At 41.2% G+C, this 20,077-nt stretch overlaps 1 protein-coding gene across 1 annotated transcript in view; it reads right to left on the bottom strand.

Moving 5' to 3' along the window:
• The window catches only part of MYO9A (myosin IXA), a 136,242-nt gene that overhangs the window by 79,735 nt on the left and 36,430 nt on the right, over positions 1-20,077 (bottom strand). Inside the window, exons 3-5 of the mRNA XM_055002477.1 lie at positions 7,423-7,517; positions 4,192-4,254; positions 2,498-2,597 (exon numbers count right to left, since the gene is read on the bottom strand). Of these exons, the coding sequence (XP_054858452.1) occupies positions 2,498-2,597; positions 4,192-4,254; positions 7,423-7,517 (258 nt within the window). The remainder of the gene's footprint in view (positions 1-2,497; positions 2,598-4,191; positions 4,255-7,422; positions 7,518-20,077) is intronic.

Here is a 20,077-nt window from a genome sequence, read left to right as displayed (position 1 = left end):
GTGCGCTTAAATTCCATGATATCTAGTCTAACAGTGAATTCTATCCCAAATCAGAGAGCAGCATAATGCCACTGAAAAGCCAACTTGAAAGCAAAAGGAATATAGGTTACAATGCTTTCACATTTCTGCATTGCTTAGGTTCCAAACAATCCTGTGAGGCAGATTTCCTCCCTAACTTTACAGATACTGAACTGGAGATGGCAGATAGGCAACCAAGAGTGAAATCCTAAACAGAGCTCCTTAGACTGGAGTAACTCTGCTTAGGATTTCGCTGTAAGTCAAGATCTAAGTTCAATATTCCACCTCATTAGCCACCAGTATCTCTAACTCATCTTGTTGTATTGGGAACAATACGCAGTATTTAATAGTTCTGGAAAAGACAAGCAAAGCTTCAGGCTTCTGCCTTGTTCAGCTGTTGTTTTTAACCATTCTCAAATGCTGAACATCCTTCAATACATCATGCTTTACCACTGCAATTCTAAGAAAAGTTACTCCAGTCTGATCCAATGGGCTTAGATTGAAGGAACTCTGTTTAGGATTGCACTGTAAATCTGTAAGGGAATTTGGGGGTGCAATGTTGTTTTCTTTAAGTGGCTCTTTGTGGTCTAAACTTACTAAAGAACTTGTGAATTAAAGTATTTTTCCATGTGCTTATCATCCCTCATTCCATCCTGTATTTTGGTTGAAATAACACGAAGGCCTTGCTGTGTAGAGTCAGTTTGCACTCTGAGAAAAATGAAGGCTACATGTTTCCTTCCTGCCCTGTTCTCAGCCTTGGGGATGCTTTTCCTTAGCAACGTCAAGATAACCACAGTGTCTTTCTGACAGTTTGTTACATGACCTGAAATGAAACATAATCTTGACCTCTCAATCTATCATGTTCCAAACATCATGAGACATTTACTTGATTGTTTATATATTCTCGTAATAATCCTTTGTGCTGTAAGCAATTGTTGTTTACTTGCATCATACCTGTGTGATGGTATAAATGTAGGTGCAGCCTGGTTGTTGGCATGCACTCTGCTGCAATAGTGTTTGCATCAGGCTTATCTGAGGACTTCTCATAATAAACCTTTTCTGCTTCTAAGATCACCGTCTGAAGCCTTAATTTATTATTCAGACAAGGAGAGAAGGGGGACCTTGTAATTGGCAAACAGAGGTAATAAAAGTTCCTCACAACAAAATCGAACTAGAATTTAAAGCAATCTGATTTTGTAAATAGTTGATAATGCTAATTATCATTTATATATAAGTTATTGTTTCCTATTGCATCTCTCCCAAGAAATGTCCAGTGGTCATTTCTATACCTTCTGTAATATAGGTTTTAAACAATGATGACAGCCAAATTTGAAAGGCTGGTTCCTCACCCGACCCCAAAATCAAACAACTGCTCTGAAAGAAAACTTGGGCATCCACAGAAAGGGGGTATAATTCAATAGCTGCAGTAGAATTTGAACTCTACAGTGCTTCAGAATAGTTCAGCAGACGTTATAAACTGTCATACCACAACAATGGACATTAGACACTAACATTACCTATATTCACCTGCAAATCCTATGTCTGATTTTTCCACTCTGTGTTAGGGCCACTGACTTGCCACCCTAGTTTGCTGATATGAACTGAAGTTTTCGATTTCTAAAATTCACGTTTGCATTTATTAAGCAACAGTGAACACAGGAAGATATACTTGCTATCTTCAGTCAGAGCAATAGCACTCTTTCCTTGTGACGTATTTCTGAACTTTGAAAAGAAGCCTTCAGCGGGGATCCTCCATGTGCTCATCCACTGATGCAACTCACTGTGTAGTTTCCCAGATAGGCAATGGGTTTAGGATTCAGTATGGAATAATTGTGGTAGGCAATTTCACTTGAGAACAAAGAGGACACAGCCACCACAATTATTCCTTCCACCTGTTCTATTGCATCAGGAACTCTTGCACCCTCAAGGGATCAAATTATATAAATGTTGCAAAGTATCTAGTTGAGCTGTAAGATCTTCATAACAGGTTTGCAATTGTCTGCATATAACTGGGATTAATGGAATCTTAAGTTTTAGTTAGCCTTATGTGTAAGGTACAAAGATATCATGCTGTCAGTTAGAAGAATTATAAAACCATGCAAGATGTTATTAACTGATATATCTATTCTTGAGCAGGAATACTGGCAGAAGCCTAATTTTCCAGAAGAGAGATATTAGCTGTTAATGTTTACTTGACTGGGAAATGAAAGTTAACATTCTTAGAAAAAAAGCAACCCCAAAACTGCATTCTTTCTTTCCTGCTGCCCACTTAAGCAGAGAACCATCGAACACACTACCTTTCTTAGATACATTAATATCACCTGTCATGAAACTGAAATGTGATTAGTATCACATCCTGTCATGAAACTGATCAGCAGATAGCAGACAGTAGTTTACAAAGTACCACCAGGGATGAACAGCGGAGTGCTCCAGGGACGAGCATATAAGCACTCTAAAAAGCTGCTCATACATCCCCCACCTGATTGAGATAATGATATTCATCAGGCTGCTTAAGGTGAAAAGCTGATCTCTCTTCTTCACTTGCTCCGGCCAGAAGGTAATAAAAAACATGGTAGTTCCTGGAAACAAACAAACAAAGAAGGGTGACAACAGGTAACACTACTACTAAAGAACACAAAACATAATCCCAATGAGCAAAGGCAAAGCTTTGATGCTGCTTACAGAAACAACCCCATATAACAAAGTAGTTCACTCAATGGGATTGATGCTTATATGCATCGATTTCCATATTTTGCCCAATTTGGATTCCACAAGCCACATGTCTGCCTCCATACCAGGACTGGAAACATGGTTTAGCTATGATGTTGTAATCAGGCCACTGTCTCTGGTTAAATCTTTGTTTGGCTTCCTAAGCCTCTGAAACTACATATTCAAGACAAATGTTAAAAAAGACCTAATAAAGAGAGAGAGTTTTCCAAGTGCCTTATCATAGATTATATCTTGGAGTGAAACAAAGATTTAAAACTTGAGAGCAATCTTTCAACAGAAACCTAGTTTCTCTTTCAACTTGGCAGTTGTCCAGAATAATGAAGATCCACCTAGCTCAGTGAAATACATTAGCCTTTAATGAAGAGCATATGATGGACTAATACTAAACATGACAGAAAAACGTATGGAACTGAATCCACTTGAAGACAAGTCGTTCCTTTGACCAACAAATGTTCAAATCCTTGTAGTCTCTCAGACTTGTAAACAGCCATTTGCCCACTCACCTTTAAGAGTTATCTCCAGACAACCAAGCAGGGAACCTTCTCTAAATTGTAGGCATCAATCCTCCCTTTTCTCCCTATCCGTTCTTTTCTTCCCCACCCTACTCAAGCTATCAGTATGTCAAAAACAAGTGTGGATGAACAGCCTAGCAGACTTTTGTGGCTAGTAACTTTTGTGGACTTATTAGCAAGACCAAGGTATCGGGATGAAGGAAACTAACTGCTTATTTTTACCCCAGGAACACGAAGTCTAAATATGCTATTCCTGTACTGCATTCCTTTGTCACTCAAGTGGAAGATGTGCACCCAGGGTGCAAAGCAGTAAAATCGGAACTACCTGGAGCATGAGTAAAGCAGAAGTTGCTGTGTTTATAAATAGATGACTTCTAATGATACTGTAATTAGGGAATTGTGGACAAACATCATGTGGTCTTAACAAAGAAGTCATTGCAACAGGAGCTGTAGTTGCATTTTCAACTTGAACCTTGTGTCTAGGGCATCCTTAGAGTTTGGGTGTGTATTGTTTTCCCGGCTCTCTTACACATTTAACAGTTCATAGGATTGATCCATTCACACATCAGGGCAGGGGAACTCAATTGATTAAGCTGTCTTCCTCAGCCAAGATTCCCGATTCTGAGGCTGACTGATGGAATTCTAGGACTTCCTTGTGCCAAAATGACTTTGTTCCCTGAAGTGAAACATTTGGGTGAGCTGCTAAATATCAAGAGAGGCAAGAATATAAATGTACAAACCAGCTCAGACTTAGGGCAGGAGCTTCTGTCAGTAATAATGGCAAGTGGTTATCTAACCTCATCTGTTTTCAAAAAACAAAATACCTGCACACACAGCATATAAATACCACGCATTAACATTTTAAATTATTATTTTGGTTTGTCTTTATTTCCCCAAATAATTTATGCTTATTACTTCATCCATTACTCACCTCTCATTATGTTCCTGATAGACTAGCCTAGATTTTTCCAGTAGATACTTTTCAACATAAGCTCTACAGGAAAAAGAAAAAAAGAGATTAGCTTAGTATTGTGTGAAAAGAACGAATTTATTTTACAAAATCCTTGACGTGTACAGCTCTGTGATAGGGGGAACCCTGGTGTACACACATGGATCTATGCATGCAAGGGGATAGATTCAGAGGGCACCTGCATTGTCATCCACATTTAATCAGGCTAAACCAGCCTGATATTGTCCAATTACCTTAAGGTTACAACCTGATACAAAATCCTGAATACAGATGTCAAAACATTCAGCTTCCTGAGTGGCGACTGGTAGACAAATTTAGAAAGAAATCCAAATATTACATTACTATTTTGTTAGTTTGTTTAAAGTCTGCCTTTCTCACTGGGATTCAAGGCGGATTACACAGAATAAGGCAGTACAATCAACAGGATGGGACATCCAATAAACAATACAATCGGATTTGGATTGCAGAAATCTTGAACCAGCCAGAAATCTGACAACAGACCTGAAGCAAAGCATAAATCTTAACATGATGCATTAAACAATGCAAAAATTACACATAGGATCCTACTTACAGCAACAGGAATTACAAACTACACACAAACCTTTACCTAAGTAGATTTCTCATCCATTCTGTATGGCACAACCCTATTACCTGTGTGGAAAAGTCATCTTGAATAATTTAATTTTGTATATTTTGTGGAAAGCCAGGAGAGTGGGACTCTTCCTGTCCTCATCAAACAGGCCATTCCATAAGATGGGGCGACAACAGAGAAAGCATTTGTATGGGCAGTTGTTGAATCTGCCCATCTGCAGGTTGGAACCTGCAGAAGACCCTACTCCAATGAGCAAAGATGTTGTGGAGGAGCACAAGGGGAGAGGCAGTCCCAATTCCTCCTTATACTAAACCACCTGAGAACTGGGTCTCAATTTTGCATCTTAAAACCCTCCCAGCAGTCAGGAATCTTAGTTCATTTCCCTAGCAGCATATAACCTGCCATTCTCATCAAGTCCCCCTTTAGCAAAGGCACTGACAAGCACCAAGGCAAGGCAATAAAAGGCAGTGATGTCATGCCTTGCAGCAATGGGTTCAGTGTGTTAATTGTGTCTTGCGCTAAAAGCCCCTATGTGAGAAGGTGAAATGTCTTTATTCGCTTTTTCTACATGCCTTAGAGATTTCTAAACCCCTTCAGTGATCTTGTTTTTCGATTAAGGCAGCCCAAATTCATTGGATTTCCTTGGAAAAAAGACAGCCCAACCCCTTGGCCTTTTAAAATCTCTTTTTATGCTCAAAAAGAGAAAGATGAGCAGGAAAGGGAACAAAACTCAAGATATGGCAGAACTGGCAACTTTTGAATACAATTCCCACTATAGTTTCTGAAAGTGAAAACCATTTTTGACACAGGCTTTCAGTTGTTACATTGCTCCCTGAGATTCCAGCTGGAGTGAAATGTTCAGGCTTTTATGCTCCCTTCCCTACCTCCTCCATCCCCAAATATGGGAATAAGATAGTGAATGCACTGGGAGAACTCACACTTATTTCAATGCAAATAAACAGGCTCTGTGAATTTGTCAGACAGATCCCACCAAACATACCATTATTCTGATGCCTCCTTGGTATTTTAACTGGGAAATAAAAGAGACTTTAAATAATCAATGAGAGGTTCAGCACTGAGCATCTTCCGTTTCATCTAGGCCACAAGAAAAAAATATCCATATGGCACATCTATTATTAGAGGGGTCTTTTAGCATTTAATAGCAATTATAAACTTGGCAGATACACAAGTTGCAGACTATGGAATATTAGCCACGAAGCACCTTGCTTTCTGCCAATTTAGCAGCCCAAATATAAAGCTCTTTTTCTACAGCATTAAAGAAGGGAAAGAAATCCCACCCCTCCTCAAAAGGATTGGTTCTGCTCTGCCTTGTCTAGTTGCTTGCCAGCTACAACAAGACTCAAATAGATTCTGTGTCAAAGGAACAAACGCCTGATGCCCCCTCCATCCTTGGGAGTCACTATTATGGCAGTACAGTTACTCAAGGTAACCTTAAACAAATATCTTCTCCACACATGCTAATGCATTCTCAGCTAAATTATTTAGGGCCCTGAACATTTCAATGTTGACAGCCCTAGATGTAACAACAAACAAGCACTGGTGCATAGGACTCTCCTGAACACAGGGTGTACCCATCAACAGTAGGATATTTACATCCTGTCGGACTTCAAGACTCCTTCCTTCTCGGTTATATAAGGAACACAACATGGACTGGCAGCATGCACCGTCAACACTGAGAGCTACTTGCTTATCAAACGATTATGCTAATGTACAAGAAATGACTGACAATGAAAAACAGCACCCAACTTTTTAAGAAATCAAAAACAGGGAAGAACGGAAGCAATGAACAAGGCTGCCTCTCCTTTTATAGCTTTCCTTAAGATGGTGGAGCTTTTAACTAGATAATAAAATACAACCAGAAGATTCCTGGTGGCTTCAACTGTTGCACATCCATCAGACTAGATAAAGCCACTCAATAAACTAGGAAGAGCTGCAGCCTTCCTGGTTAATGATGTAGGAAGAAGCGAAGCCTCCCAGCTTTCATGGGCGGAATGCTTTCAGGCTCTCAAAGAGATCAGGCAGCTGTGTGTGTAGTACAAGGGAATCCTGCAAAGTAGCAGCTACCATGTGGAACAGATTTCCAACTCTCAGACCAAAATGACAAGAAATCTGGGTGGAAATAACACAGAACAATTTGGGCTGAAAGCAAACCACTAGCTCTGGTAACCTGTCTCCAGCTTTTATAAAATTCTAGCAAATTCAGAAAAGCATTTGCCCTAGATTCAAGCAGCAGCAAATGTTATGTGCCCTCCAAACCTGAGCAAAAGCCAAATAAAAGCTAGCAATAGATTCCTCCTGACTTCAAAATAGACTTTGCTCAACAGTTTCTTATATCATTCAATAAAAAGATCAGCTCTCAGTACTTTATCTCCCTGCTGTTTAAACAAAAAGGACAAAAAACTGCTATGAAGAAAAGAAAGCCTCCTTAACCAGAGATACTGTAGACAGTCGAAGGTTTGCACCCACAGCTTTCTCAGACAAGCATCTAGGTTCAAGATTTACATGGGATGTATCGCATTCCCATCAGATTGTGTGCACCTGCCAACACAGGCCCTAAGTAGTGGCTCCACGGCACTTACCCACGCACAGTGCCCGTCTCTTGGTAATTCACTTGAATAAACTTGCCAAAGCGACTGGAGTTGTTGTTGTGTGCTGTCTTTGCGTTCCCAAATGCCTGTTGAAATAAGAGGTGATGTAAGCGTACAGGTACTTAGAAGTGGCTCCAGGATATACATTTCCTAGACTCACTTTTGAATTATGGGTTTTAGTAACTGAATGCAGGAGGAGAAGCAAGGGATAAAGACTCAGCAGAAATACTTCAAGAAATAGTCATGTTTAGCTTGCAATCTTAGACAGAAATATTAGTTTCCGAGAATAAAAATCACACCTGCCAAAGACAAAATCTTTGCTCAAAAGGAGTGAACTTTTTTCATTCTGTATTCCAGTGAAGTGTAATGTTGCACAGAAATGTCATCTCTGGGGTCTGGTTTTATAATTTCATCAATTATTTAAATTTAATAAATTGGACTTGGGATCCTCCTTCTCTACAATTAAAGATTCTGCATTGTTGATAGAATTTTTTTGATTGCCCTTAAGGACTCCAATCTCAATGCACTTCAAAACTGCATGGAGTAAGACAGCTTGAGGGGGATTTTGCTTTTACAGCAAGCTTTCTCTTTGTGATGACTGGCTGGCTTTAAATTTCTGAAAGATTTAAGCAACATCTGCAAAGTGACAAAGATCACAACTGGATTTATAAGGAGAACCAAACATTTACTGTGAGCAGTACGTTATTTGAAGCACAACACTGCATCATGTCATAGCTCTAGTGAAACAGTACAATTTAGACATAACCAATATTTTTAAAAGCCTAACTACTGCGTGGGGCCTAACACACTAGAAACTGATTTAATTTGCCTGATTCCTGCCCCCACCCCCCACATTAAAATATATCATATCCTGTTTTATTCATTGTGGCTTCTGCCTAATGCTGCCAGCTGTGCAAAATGAGGTACCAAGGACAGCAGCCGGGAGGTGACACGTATAACTATCTTGGTGCTATATGAAGTCAATGGGTTTGCCAACCCATATTTTACACAACCTGTAGTTGTAATGTGGCAACAGATAGCTGTGTTGGTCTGCAGGAGAAGAGAAGATTCGAGTCCAGTAGCATCTTAAAGACTAACAACGTTTCTAGGGTATGAGCTTTCAAGAGTCAAACTCCCTTTGTCAGATAGTGACTGACCCCATATCAACTGCAGTGCACACTGCTGGTCTTGGTTTGGCACAATACAATTAAACAAATGAAAAGCAGAATGCTTGGTTCTAAAGGAGTTCATGCATTTAGCAATGAATAGAAGCCCAACCAACAGCAAAGACAAAACAAAAGAACACCTTTGTGGACAAAGCATAGGACAAAGCCAGAGATCATATATCAGGAGTGACAAAGGAGGTCTATGGGGCTACGGTCAAGGAGAAGGAGATCCCTGAGAGTAAACTCTGTACTTGCTCAAAGGTGCTCCTTTCTTAGGTGTGCAATGACAAACTTAGGTGTGCTGCATGGGAATTTTGTTCTGGTCCTCAAACTCACTTCCACTTGTTGACTGTGGTAAGCAACTAGCTTAAACCTTGCCAGTTTCTCTATGGTCAAGGACTCTATGAAAACAGAAACACACTTTCAAATGGCAAGATTCATACGCTTGTTAAAGGGAAGTTTACTGACCCCTCTCTATTCAGCCAAAGGAAATCTGAAAGCGGATAGCCACTGGAGAAAAATGACAAGCGACAACATGCCTGACCCCAAAAATATTTCCCCTGTGAAAGCTCCAGCAGGCCTGGAATGATAACATAAAAGGGACCCCAGATCACAAACACAGCTGTACAACATTCCCAGTATTAACCCATTCATCCCAAGATCTGGTGAAAGAGCTTCAGATCGGGCACACCGGCTACAATGTCAAACACTACAAACATAAACCAGCTTAACCGAGGCTTACTCAAGCAAAACATTAAATTTTTTAGAAGTAACGTTAACATATTTAAAACAAATTTCAAACATTATATTGTACATAAATGTTATATTATCATCTAAACTTGGACCAAAAAAAATCAGCACTCCAAATGGCTCATTGTCAAAATCTAATATAAGTAACAATTAAAATTCAGTACAAAACAAATCTCCTGGGGAGGGGGATTCTCAGCTGGGTCTGGGTTTAGGTTCTGCAGAGCTTGGCAGCTACCTCCTTTACTTCCAATGAAGTCAGGAAGGCTCCCATATTTTCATCATTCTGTATAACAGGAAAAATAGAATTGCTCAGAGGGCCTTTTTCTAAAGGGAACTGGGCCATAGTTAATGTCTGTGAAATTTCAGGCAGCTCTCACTGCTTTGTTCATTTTATACATTATAATTCTTTCTCTAATAGTTCAGGAAGGCCTCTTTGTAAAGACAACTGGATCACAGTTAACGCCTGTGAAATGTTAGGTAGTTTTCATTGTTTGCTTTGCTGCATACATCATATCATCGTGCCATTTCTCCAATTATGTAATAGAAATATAGAAACATAGAGCTGGAAGGGATCCCAAGGATCATCTAGTCCAACCCCCGGAACAATGTAGGAAATTCAAAGCTACCGACCCCCAACCTCCCCCAATGACCCCCTGCTCTGTGCTCAGAGGAAGAGGGGGAAAGTGCCAGGATCCCTAGCCAATCTGGCCTAGAAGAAAATTCCTTCTGGACCCCAAAGTGGCAAACAGCATTACCCTGGGCACATAAGAAAGGTTCATGAGAGCCTAGCTCACCCCCTCCCTCTCCTGATCTGTATACATTCATATGGAGTCACAGAACCATCACTGCTGTCAGATGGCCATCTAGCCTCTTCTTAAATACCTCCAAAGGAGATCCCACCACCTCACAAGCAAGTCTGTTCCACTAACTGTCAGGAAGTTCTTCCTAACATTTAGCTGAAAACTTTTGTTTTAATTTTAACCCACTATTTCTAGTCTGACCCTTACGGGCAACAGAAAACAATTCCGCTCCATTCTCTATACGACAGCCCTTCAAATACTTGAAGACGGCTATCATATCACCATTCAGGTGCCTCCTCTCCAGGTTTTTTTCCCCTTTCTTTTTTGTAGGCATACTGTTTTATTCTACATAGCATACTGTTAAGTGCTCTAATCTAGTTTTGCAATAAATTTTATTGCATCATTGACTGGATGTATACTGCTCTGATTGCATTGTTTTTAACTGCATGATCCACCTTTGAGTGTTGGTGAAACAGGTGGATGATAAATAAAGTACATAAATAGTCTCAGTGATGACAAAATGGTAGCGTGGGGGGGGGCATTCACAGCTGGAACTGGAACCAGGCAAAAGAGAGGAAGCCCCGGCTGCTGCTCCCCCTCTCCCTCCAATGGAAGATGGTAATGGTAGTAAAAGGGGGGCAGAGATCATAACATACTTTTTGCAGCAGTCATGATATGGTGGCATAAAGGTATCTTAGTTGTGTTAGGACAGGCACATCCTGTTAGCAAGGCAAACCCAAAATAACATTGTTAGTCAGAGCTGAGACAAAAAAGATGAATTTCAAAGGGCTTCAATTTCAAAGAAAACGGTTTAGATGAGAGAGATTTGGAGACTAAAGAGTTACCAGGAACACAGACTTTAAGCACCTTGATACTCAAAAGTCCTGTGCTAGATAGAACCCCTTGCTAGCAAAGTCAGCACATCATCTCCTTCCTGCCTCCCTCATCCCCACAATATATCTACATACCAAGGAAAAGAAGTTTGGGCTAATGTCTGATGGAGCTTTTGCTTCCAAAGTCAATAGGCCACAGCACAGGTTCTGGAAATCACATGGGTTGGGAGGTTACCTGCTGTTCACAAATACAGTTTGGTTTTAAAATAAGACGGGGGTGGGGAATAAACTTGGATCCAAACTCTCGGGGTGGTTAAGTCTCTGGACTATTTTCCCCATCTTTTGAACTGCTGGTCTAGAGAGAGGCTTTTGAACCTGGAATATATTTATCTATCTATCCATCCAGAAGATTTTTATCCTGCCATTCCAAAATATACCCAAGGCAGCATGTAACTTTAAGTGTTTTCTGGCCTGAATTTCAGGACTCTAGCTGGGTATTCTCTTGTTGCAGCAACTGCTCTGCAAGACTGCTGCCTTGGCGCAAGCCCTACCAATACTCTGAAGAAACAGTAAGCCAGAGCATATACACATTTTTTAAAAAAAATTATTAATGCCGCAATTAGTGCTTCTGACCTGTTTTAATTAATATTTTTATGTGTGTCCCATTAAGTGTTTTATGTTACCCCTTCAGGCTTTTGCTTGCTTTATTCTTTTTGTGTACCACCGTGAGAGCTGGAGAGTAGAAGCAGTGAACATAACTCTTCTAAACATAATATTAAACTAGGTTTCTAAAAAAGAAATAAAACCAAAAATAAATACACTGAAATGTTTGCCTCAGATTTCCTAAGACTTAAAATACCCCTAAGTACACACACTGTTTTAGTGTCCATATATTTCTTAGAGAATTGTTGGATGATTTCACAGCTTACAGTACCAAAGAACAAACCTTGAGTCTAACCCGGAGTAGTTACTACATGTTTATTCGGGTTGGGCTTCCTTCCTAGTTCAATATAGTAAATGGCAGACTAAATTTTGAACATAGCCTCCCTAACCAAAGCTCCCCACTGTTTCCTGAGTTCTAAGGGACCGCTTCTGCTCCCTGTTCCATCTTCCACCTGAACAAAAACTAAAGAGAGCCAGTTTGGTGTAGTGGTTAAGAACGGCAGGACTCTAATCTGGAGAACCAGGATTGATTCCCCACTCCTCCGCTTGAAGCCAGCTGGGTGACCTTGGGTCAGTCACAGCTTCTTGCTGCTCTCCCAGCCCCACCCACCTCACAGGGTGATTGTCGTGAAGACAATAATAACACACTTTGAAAACTACTGAGTGGACATTAAGTCGTCCTGAAGAGCAATATATAAATCAATGTTGTTATTATTTATTATTATTAAAAAACTTTAAGGCCGAAGCAAGCCCAATCTTGTCACATCTCAGAAGCTAAGAAGGATTGGCCTTGGTTAATAATTGGATGGGAGACCTCCAAGGAAGACCAGGCTTGCTATGCAGAGGGAAGCAATGACAAACCACCTCTGAATGTCCCTTTCCTTGAAAACTCCAGCTTGCCATAAGTTGGCTATGACTTGACAGCACTTTCCACTCCCAAACAGCAAGGCCCTTGCCACTGAGGAGCAAACACAAGGAACTCCTAACCAAAGGGAACTTGCCTGGCCACCTCCTTGTCGTCCAGGCAGCAAATGAAGACAAGATATGCTGATTCTACTGTTTGTGGCAGTAAATATCAGATGCCACCACCAATGCAGATGCTTTGTTTTGTGTTCAGTGTTTATTTCCGCTTTTACTGCATGTTCCCCAATTCAACTGACTTCTTGTCTGATAGTCTACTGCTTTCATTCAATGCTGCCATCACTTTGGCTGGGATGGTATGTTTTGTTGGAGTTTAGTGTTAGCTAATAACATATATCACCTCAGTGCCATTGGGCAGAAAGGATACTTGATAACATTCTCAGGCATTTGTTACACAGAAGAAACATGCTATATGAAGCAGCCCTCTAAGTATCATGCAGGTACCCACTACTGTAGTTCTCAAACAGCCCTTAAAATTCTTTAAGAGAATCTTTAAGGAGTATTTAGCTTCCTCCCCTAACTAAATCTGTGTAGCCCAAGGACTTTCAGATGCTAATCATGGTGATTCACACACAGAAACACTGAGTCTCCTCAAAAAGGGTTTATTGTTTTCTGCAGATCACAAATGGCAGTTATCACAATGATTGCTTATGGAATGAATGAGTGTTTTGTTTCAGACACTTGGTTTAATCAATCTAAATATAAAAGTGCACTGGAGAAAGTCCATCGGCTGTCCATAAATAGCTGGAACAGTCTAAAATAGATGCTGCCTTACCAGACACTACATTTTCATCTTTATTTTGATAGCTCAAAGAATTCCCCCAATCTCTAGGCAAGCAGGGGGAAATATGAGATGCGGAATCCGAGGACTCTCAAGCAAGTCATTCCCCCCACAGAAAGAACACAAATTGTGACTGGTGACAGAAAGGAGGGTAGACAAAATTTTCATATTTTAAGGGTGAAAGGATTAGGGGTCCAACTGCAAGACCACGTAAAGGGGGGAAAACAGCAAGGCCAAAGGCACCTAAGGAATTGCATGGGAAATGGGGGGCATGAGGCAAAAAAGGCAGGCTAGCAAAAGGGGGTGGCTGGCAAGGGAGAGATGGTGTTGTGACTGGGAAGGAGAACAGCCAACACAAACAGGAATGTAGCAGTGGGAGCGAAAGAAAGTGGCCATGGAAGTGCGGAAGCTTGCTCAGTTGTGAGTGATGGAGGATAGAGGAGAGAAATAACTAAGTGCAGATGTCTGAGGAATTTAGCATCAAAATGCATTTATTTCTGGAGCTCTGACACCTAAGTCCTCAGACATTTCCAAGATTCAAATTGGCCCTTGGCAACTGCTTAGTAAAGATCACCAGTGTCATCTAATACAGCATAATTCATTTCAGTAAGTGATTACATAAATATATATTCTATTCTCTCTGAGGGCCAGCCCATTCCCAAATCTATTAGGAGGTGGTTGTGGAAGTTGGGGACCTTGTAATGCTGATGGGCTTGAAGCATGCAACTACCACCACCAAGATGGTCTGAAAAATACTGACTCTTAATGAAGCTCAGTTATGTGACACATGGAATTGTGTAATGCCTTAGGTAACTAAATGGTATCACCAGGGAAAATTTCAATGAAATGATCAAGAAGTAAAAAATCCTGAGGCTGCATTAGTCTATACTTTGACGATAGAACATCTTGTGGCCACATGTGCGGATTCAGGGTTTTTTTTAATTCATAGAAATAAGGCCAAAAGGTGTGGAATTATGGAACAAGGGGATTTAAAATAGATTCTCAGGATTTATAGAGGTTCAAGGGAAAATCTGTGGTCTTGTCATAGCTTGAATCCAGTAAGACTGGAAAAGCAGGCAGACTTGGCTTCAGAGACACAGGGAGGCAGCTTTTCAACATATGATGAAATTCTTATCATTGTGAAGTTAAGTGGAGTTTTCCCATTGACAACAGATTTATAATTAACAGCGCACACTAGATGCAGGGAAGTATGAGATAAGAAGCCCCATGTCAGCATTGCACAATTTTTGCACTGCATAACACTTCCTTGGGTATGTGATACCTTGGGATACTCAGTGAATTCTTCAGAGCTTGAGACCAAGGATATAGTGATACTTTGGCAATGCACAACACTGCCTGAGAAGGAGTAGAATTTTCTCCCTAAAATAAAAGGGATAATCTCAAAATCTCTTGCTACTTTCCATGCATCCCACAAATAAAGGGCTGGTGTTTTGTCCTTGCCTTCTGTACGGATGTGTGAAATCATCCTCCTATCAAGGACGCTCTGCTCCTCCATGTGAGAATATGCCATCTCTCCCACCATCCCCACGCAGACTTCCCCCTTGCTTGTCTTAACAACAATAATATTTGATTTATATACCACCTTTCAGGACAACTTAACATCCACTCAAAGCAGTTTACAAAGTGTGTTATTATTATCCTTCCAACAATCGCCCTGTGAGGTGGGTGAGGCTGAGAGAGCTCTGAGATAGCCGTGACTGACCCAAGGTCACCCAGCTGGCTTCAAGCAGAGGAGTGGGGAATCAAACCCAGATCCCAGTCCACTTTTAACCACTATACCAAACATAACTAGGATTAGTGCTAACAAGGTATTCCTATTAACCAGAGGTCCTCCTCAGGTCCTCCAAATACCAGATAAACTCTTCCTGCTTTGGTAACTGCCTAGAGCAGATCATTTCCAATGACATGTATATCCCTAAAATCTAACCTCTAAAAACTGCTCCTCTTCTCAGAACCTGGAGCCCATCACTGCAGTTCCTGTCTGTTATAGCTTTTGATCTTTCAGAAGCAGAGAAAGACCCTACATATTTTCCCTCATAAATGGTAAGACAATGGGGTGAAATATTTTTTTCAATGAACAGATTTGCAGGAACACAAATACTGAGAAATCTCATTCTTCATCTTTCAAGAATGTGAAACCACCACAGTCATGGATTGTTGGGCAGCTTCTAATCTTTTGAGATGATGTCAGTAGTGAAGCCACTCTTGTCTACTTTGCCGCCAGGGCTAGTTGAGACCTTGCATGTTTTCCAGCAAATGGTGAACTGAGACCTAGGAGGCATACACAATAGTCACCATCTCAAATGGGCACCTCAGGAGTTGGCTATATAAACGTCAGTAACTTTAAACTATTATAATGTGATATAACAGACTCAAGGAGCCATAAACTTTCATCCTCCTCGATTGTTTTAATGCCTAGGACAGGGATCCTATGGGCACCACTGCACCCGCCAACACTTTCCTGGTGCCTGCCAAATGTTTTTTAAAAGTGGGTGGGGCTTTTGCCCAGCAGGGCTTCTGATAGGTCACTGGAGATTTGATTGGCTGTGCAGATTTTTTAAAATATTGCTTTGGCAGAAGCTGCCACCATAGCACAAGGATCTTCACTGTATGACTGAAGGTAAGCTGTGGCCGCCATTTTGTAGCTGTGCCCACCACACTGTATCAGAATTCCCAATGTGCCTGCAGGCTGAAAAGGTCGGGGACTCCTGGCCTAGGGGAAAGTCTAATGTTTTGTAGAACCACCACAGCCAAAACAAAAGCATTGGAATCAGCACACATTCCTTTGATGTTCTAAACCTCCAGAATTTATCTCCAACACTGCTTAGAACCAGGTGAGTGTTGACAGCTGCTGAGGACAATGCTTCAGAGTCCAGTGCTACTGCTGCTGGTGTAGGTAGCAACACTGGCAAAGGATCTTTTCCTAGATGCCCCTCTGACTGGCAAACACAGGGGGATGCGAAATGGAGGGTCAAAAGCTAATGGACGGTAAATAAAAGCCAAGCCAATAGCTCTAAGAGGAAGCAGGAGAGAATCAGAGACAAATGCTGCCCCCTCACAGCAGGCCATTGGATGGTCTATGGTTATCTTCATATACCAGGACTTAATGAAGTTTCATATCTTAAACTTCACAATTGGAGGAGCAGATAACATTTTACATAAGAAGGCAGAATAGTGATCTTATTTTTAGCTCACTCTTCCTCCAAGGAGCCCCCCATCCTCGTAAGAACCCCTGTGTGGTTAGGATGAGACAGTGCCTGGCCCAAGAATAGTCAGTGAAGACAAACTTCTGGAAGAATATCTAGCATTGCATTTTGACTTTTGTGCTGAGCCCAGTGACAAGTTTTCAGAGATTAAAGAAGTCTTCAGATAAGCCTGTTAAGAAGACGGCCTTGCCTTTGTAGTGGATTCTCAGAAATGTCCTCTTCTGTTAGGTCTACTGGTAAGACATGAGTCAGAAATGAACATGCAACTTCGGCTGATGCTTTTTTTTCTCTTTTGCCAGAAAGACATTTATTGAAATCAGAGTTGAATTAACTGAACTTCAGTGCAAAAAAAAGTAATGGTATTTTATATAAGTTCAAGCTTGTGTTTCTGTTTTGTTTGTTGTTTGTGACTTGTAACAGCCTATGGCTGAATACAATAAACTTTTCTACTGATTTTATATAAGAAAATGGAAAGCTTTTATCAAAGTTTCATGGTAAAGTCTTCAGCTTTGCAAACTGCCCTATCACAATATGGACGCTGGATAAGCACGTGTTGCTGCCAGCTGTTTCTGCTGCAAGCTTGAAGAAGAACGCAGATAGCACAGGATTCCCCATACTGAGCCAGAATTACTCATACAGTTGACAACAGAAGCTTGTTCAGACCTGACGAAAGTCATTGGTTTCAATAAACAGCTAGTTCATCTGGGCAACTGACGCAAGGGGTTGTTTCAAGGAAGGATGAAAGATATTTCCTAGGGAGAGGTCTGCTGCTACTCAAGAAGAGCATGCGTTTGTTACGTCACTGCTGTTGAAAAACAGATTCACTGCTAAAATGACCCTGGCACAGGGCAGATGGGATTTCAGAGCCACCTTTACAGTCAAACCAAATTGCTTTTCCAAGAGGCTGTTAACACTCACAAAATTTTACAAGGTTGTACAAAACAAAGAGGAACACAAACTGACCATACAAGCAGTTAACCAAATGTATCTCCATCACCACTTTTACAGCCATTAACATTCATTTAAACAACTGGATAGCTGTTAGCTGCAGACACATTAAGCAGTGCAATTCTTCTACCAATATCCCATAATGATAGTTTGAGGGTTTCACACCAGAAAACCTCTAAATTGAATTTGAAGCAGGCATACAATTTACTGGTTTTATAGGTCAGGAGTAGACATGGGCATGAACAGTATTACGAACGGGGAAAAAAACCACGAACAGAGTGTTCGTCTGTTCGCGAACAAGGCGTTTGTGAGGCCCCATTCTAAAGGAACAAGTGGTCATTGCAAGCCTCGTTCATTGCCTTCGTTTGTCAAGCCAGACAGTCTGGCGCCTTTCAACCAATTCCCCTGGCAACGGAGGCAGAGACTGAACTCTGTCTGAACTCCTTCTGACTTTCCTTCTGGCTTTAACCCTTCAAAGTACTTCCAGAAAAGAGTCCCGTTTTTGCCACTGTGAAGAGAAAATGACAACAAAGGGGGGGACCCATGGATCATGCTTTTCCTGGGGTGCAATCTCTCTGAAACTTGGGAGGTCTTCGGAGGACAGTGAGGACTATGTCCCCTGCAAATTTGGTGGGTATTGGACATTGGGAAGGTCAGTTTGTAACCTCAAAGTAGCTTCCAGCAGAGAGTCCCATTTTTGCCACTGTGAAGAGAAAATGACAGCAAAGGGAGAGACCCATGCATTATGCCTTTCCCAGGCTGCAATCTCTCTGAAACTTGGGGGGTCTTCAGAGGACAGTGAGGACTATGTCCCTTGTAAATTTGGTGGGTATTGGACATTGGGAAGGTCAGTTTGTGGCAGGGGGGAATCCCCCCTGCCACCTGCCAGGTGATAGTTTAAAGGGATCTTTAAAGGGCCCCGAACAACGAACATGTTTGTGAACAGGGTCATGTTCATTACAGTTTGTTGTTCGCTGTTCGTGGATGGCAACAAAGAATGAACAGCTTGTTCGGGGTTTTTTTTCTGTTCGTGCCCATGTCTAGTCAAGAGTGGCCCACAAGATTGTATACACCTTTCTTTGCTCTTCTCCTACTGAACTTGAGTGTCAGAGGGTATCCAGATTGGTAGAGGATGCACAATTCTGAACTCAAGCAGAGAAGGGCCAGAGCCATGCAAAGCACCTACAAGGCCAAAGGAAGTTCTCTAAACCCAGTTTGAATGCATATGTGCGCTAAGCCATAATCATTAATATACCTAAATATTATTACCATAATGAAGAATGCTTCTGGAAAATGTTAAGATAAACATTTGGAAATGTTATTTCTACGTGAAGAAATCTAGGAGTTTCACAAGTCCCTGATAAGTTGCTGTAGAATAGTGGTGAAGTGGCTAGGTTTCAAGTCAGCACTCTGCTAGTTTGAATCCCCCTACTACCATGAGCTCAGTTGGTGGTCTTGGGTAGGCTACTCCTCTCAGCCTCAGCTATATAGTTGTATCGTGGGGGTAATAATAAAACTGACTGATCACCGTTCTGAGTGGGCACGAATATAAGAACACTATTATTGTTATTATATTTTGTTTAAATTTTATATCTAAAGAACACTTTAAATATGGTTGTAACAGTTTGAAAATGTTGTATTCCAACACTCAATAACACATCCATTTTTTTAACAAATCTGTTTGACTAAGGACTTCTTAATTTGCTTTTATAACTAGACAAGAGCCCCATGGCGCAGAGTGGTAAGCTGTGGTACTGCAGCCCAAGCTCTGCTCATGACCTGAGTTCAATCCTGGCGGAAGCTGGGTTCAGATAGCTGGCTCAAGGTTGACTCAGCCTTCCATCCTTCTGAGGTCAGTAAAATGAGTACCCAGTTTCCTGGGGGTAAAGTGTAGATGACTGGGGAAGGCAATGGGAAACCACCCCGTAAAAAGTCTGCCAAGAAAATGTCGTGATGCGACATCCCCCTATGGGTCAGTAATGACTTGGTGCTTGCACAGGGGACTACCTTTACCTTACCTAACTAGTCAGTTTGATCAAAACTGCTGCAGTCCTTTCATACCCATCTGTCACTGATGGTGATTTCCTTGATACAGCAGCAATATACATTTTCGCTATAATCTCCAACGTTATAACTATTCCCTTATTCACCTGAAATCCAGTGTTTCTCAAACTTTGGAATTTGTGTTGGGGAGGTATCAGATAAAGTTCAAAAGAGGAGGCCCATCATCGATAACCCGTTCTGTGGGTGAAGATATAAAGACCTCATGTGCAGCTGCATGCAGACTTCTGCCACTGCATATAAGATCTGTGGACTAGGGGAACTCACTAGACATAGGCAATACCGTGAGATATCTGACCCCATTCTAGAACCACACCTGAATAACTATTGTTAAACAAAGCATCAGCTTTTCCTGGGTGTTGAGATAATGGAGGAGGGAGGCAAAGATTAGACCATTTCATGAATACAGTGCAGTTCAGTAGGCTGAATGTCTCTAGCAGGAGACATTCAACCCACTCCGGTTTTGACTAATAATAAGTGGAAGGCCCCATCTGTT

The sequence above is a fragment of the Eublepharis macularius genome, chromosome 18 (assembly GCF_028583425.1).
Source record: "Eublepharis macularius isolate TG4126 chromosome 18, MPM_Emac_v1.0, whole genome shotgun sequence".
NCBI lineage: Eukaryota > Metazoa > Chordata > Lepidosauria > Squamata > Eublepharidae > Eublepharis > Eublepharis macularius.
This window is presented reverse-complemented; position numbering and strand designations above follow the sequence as displayed.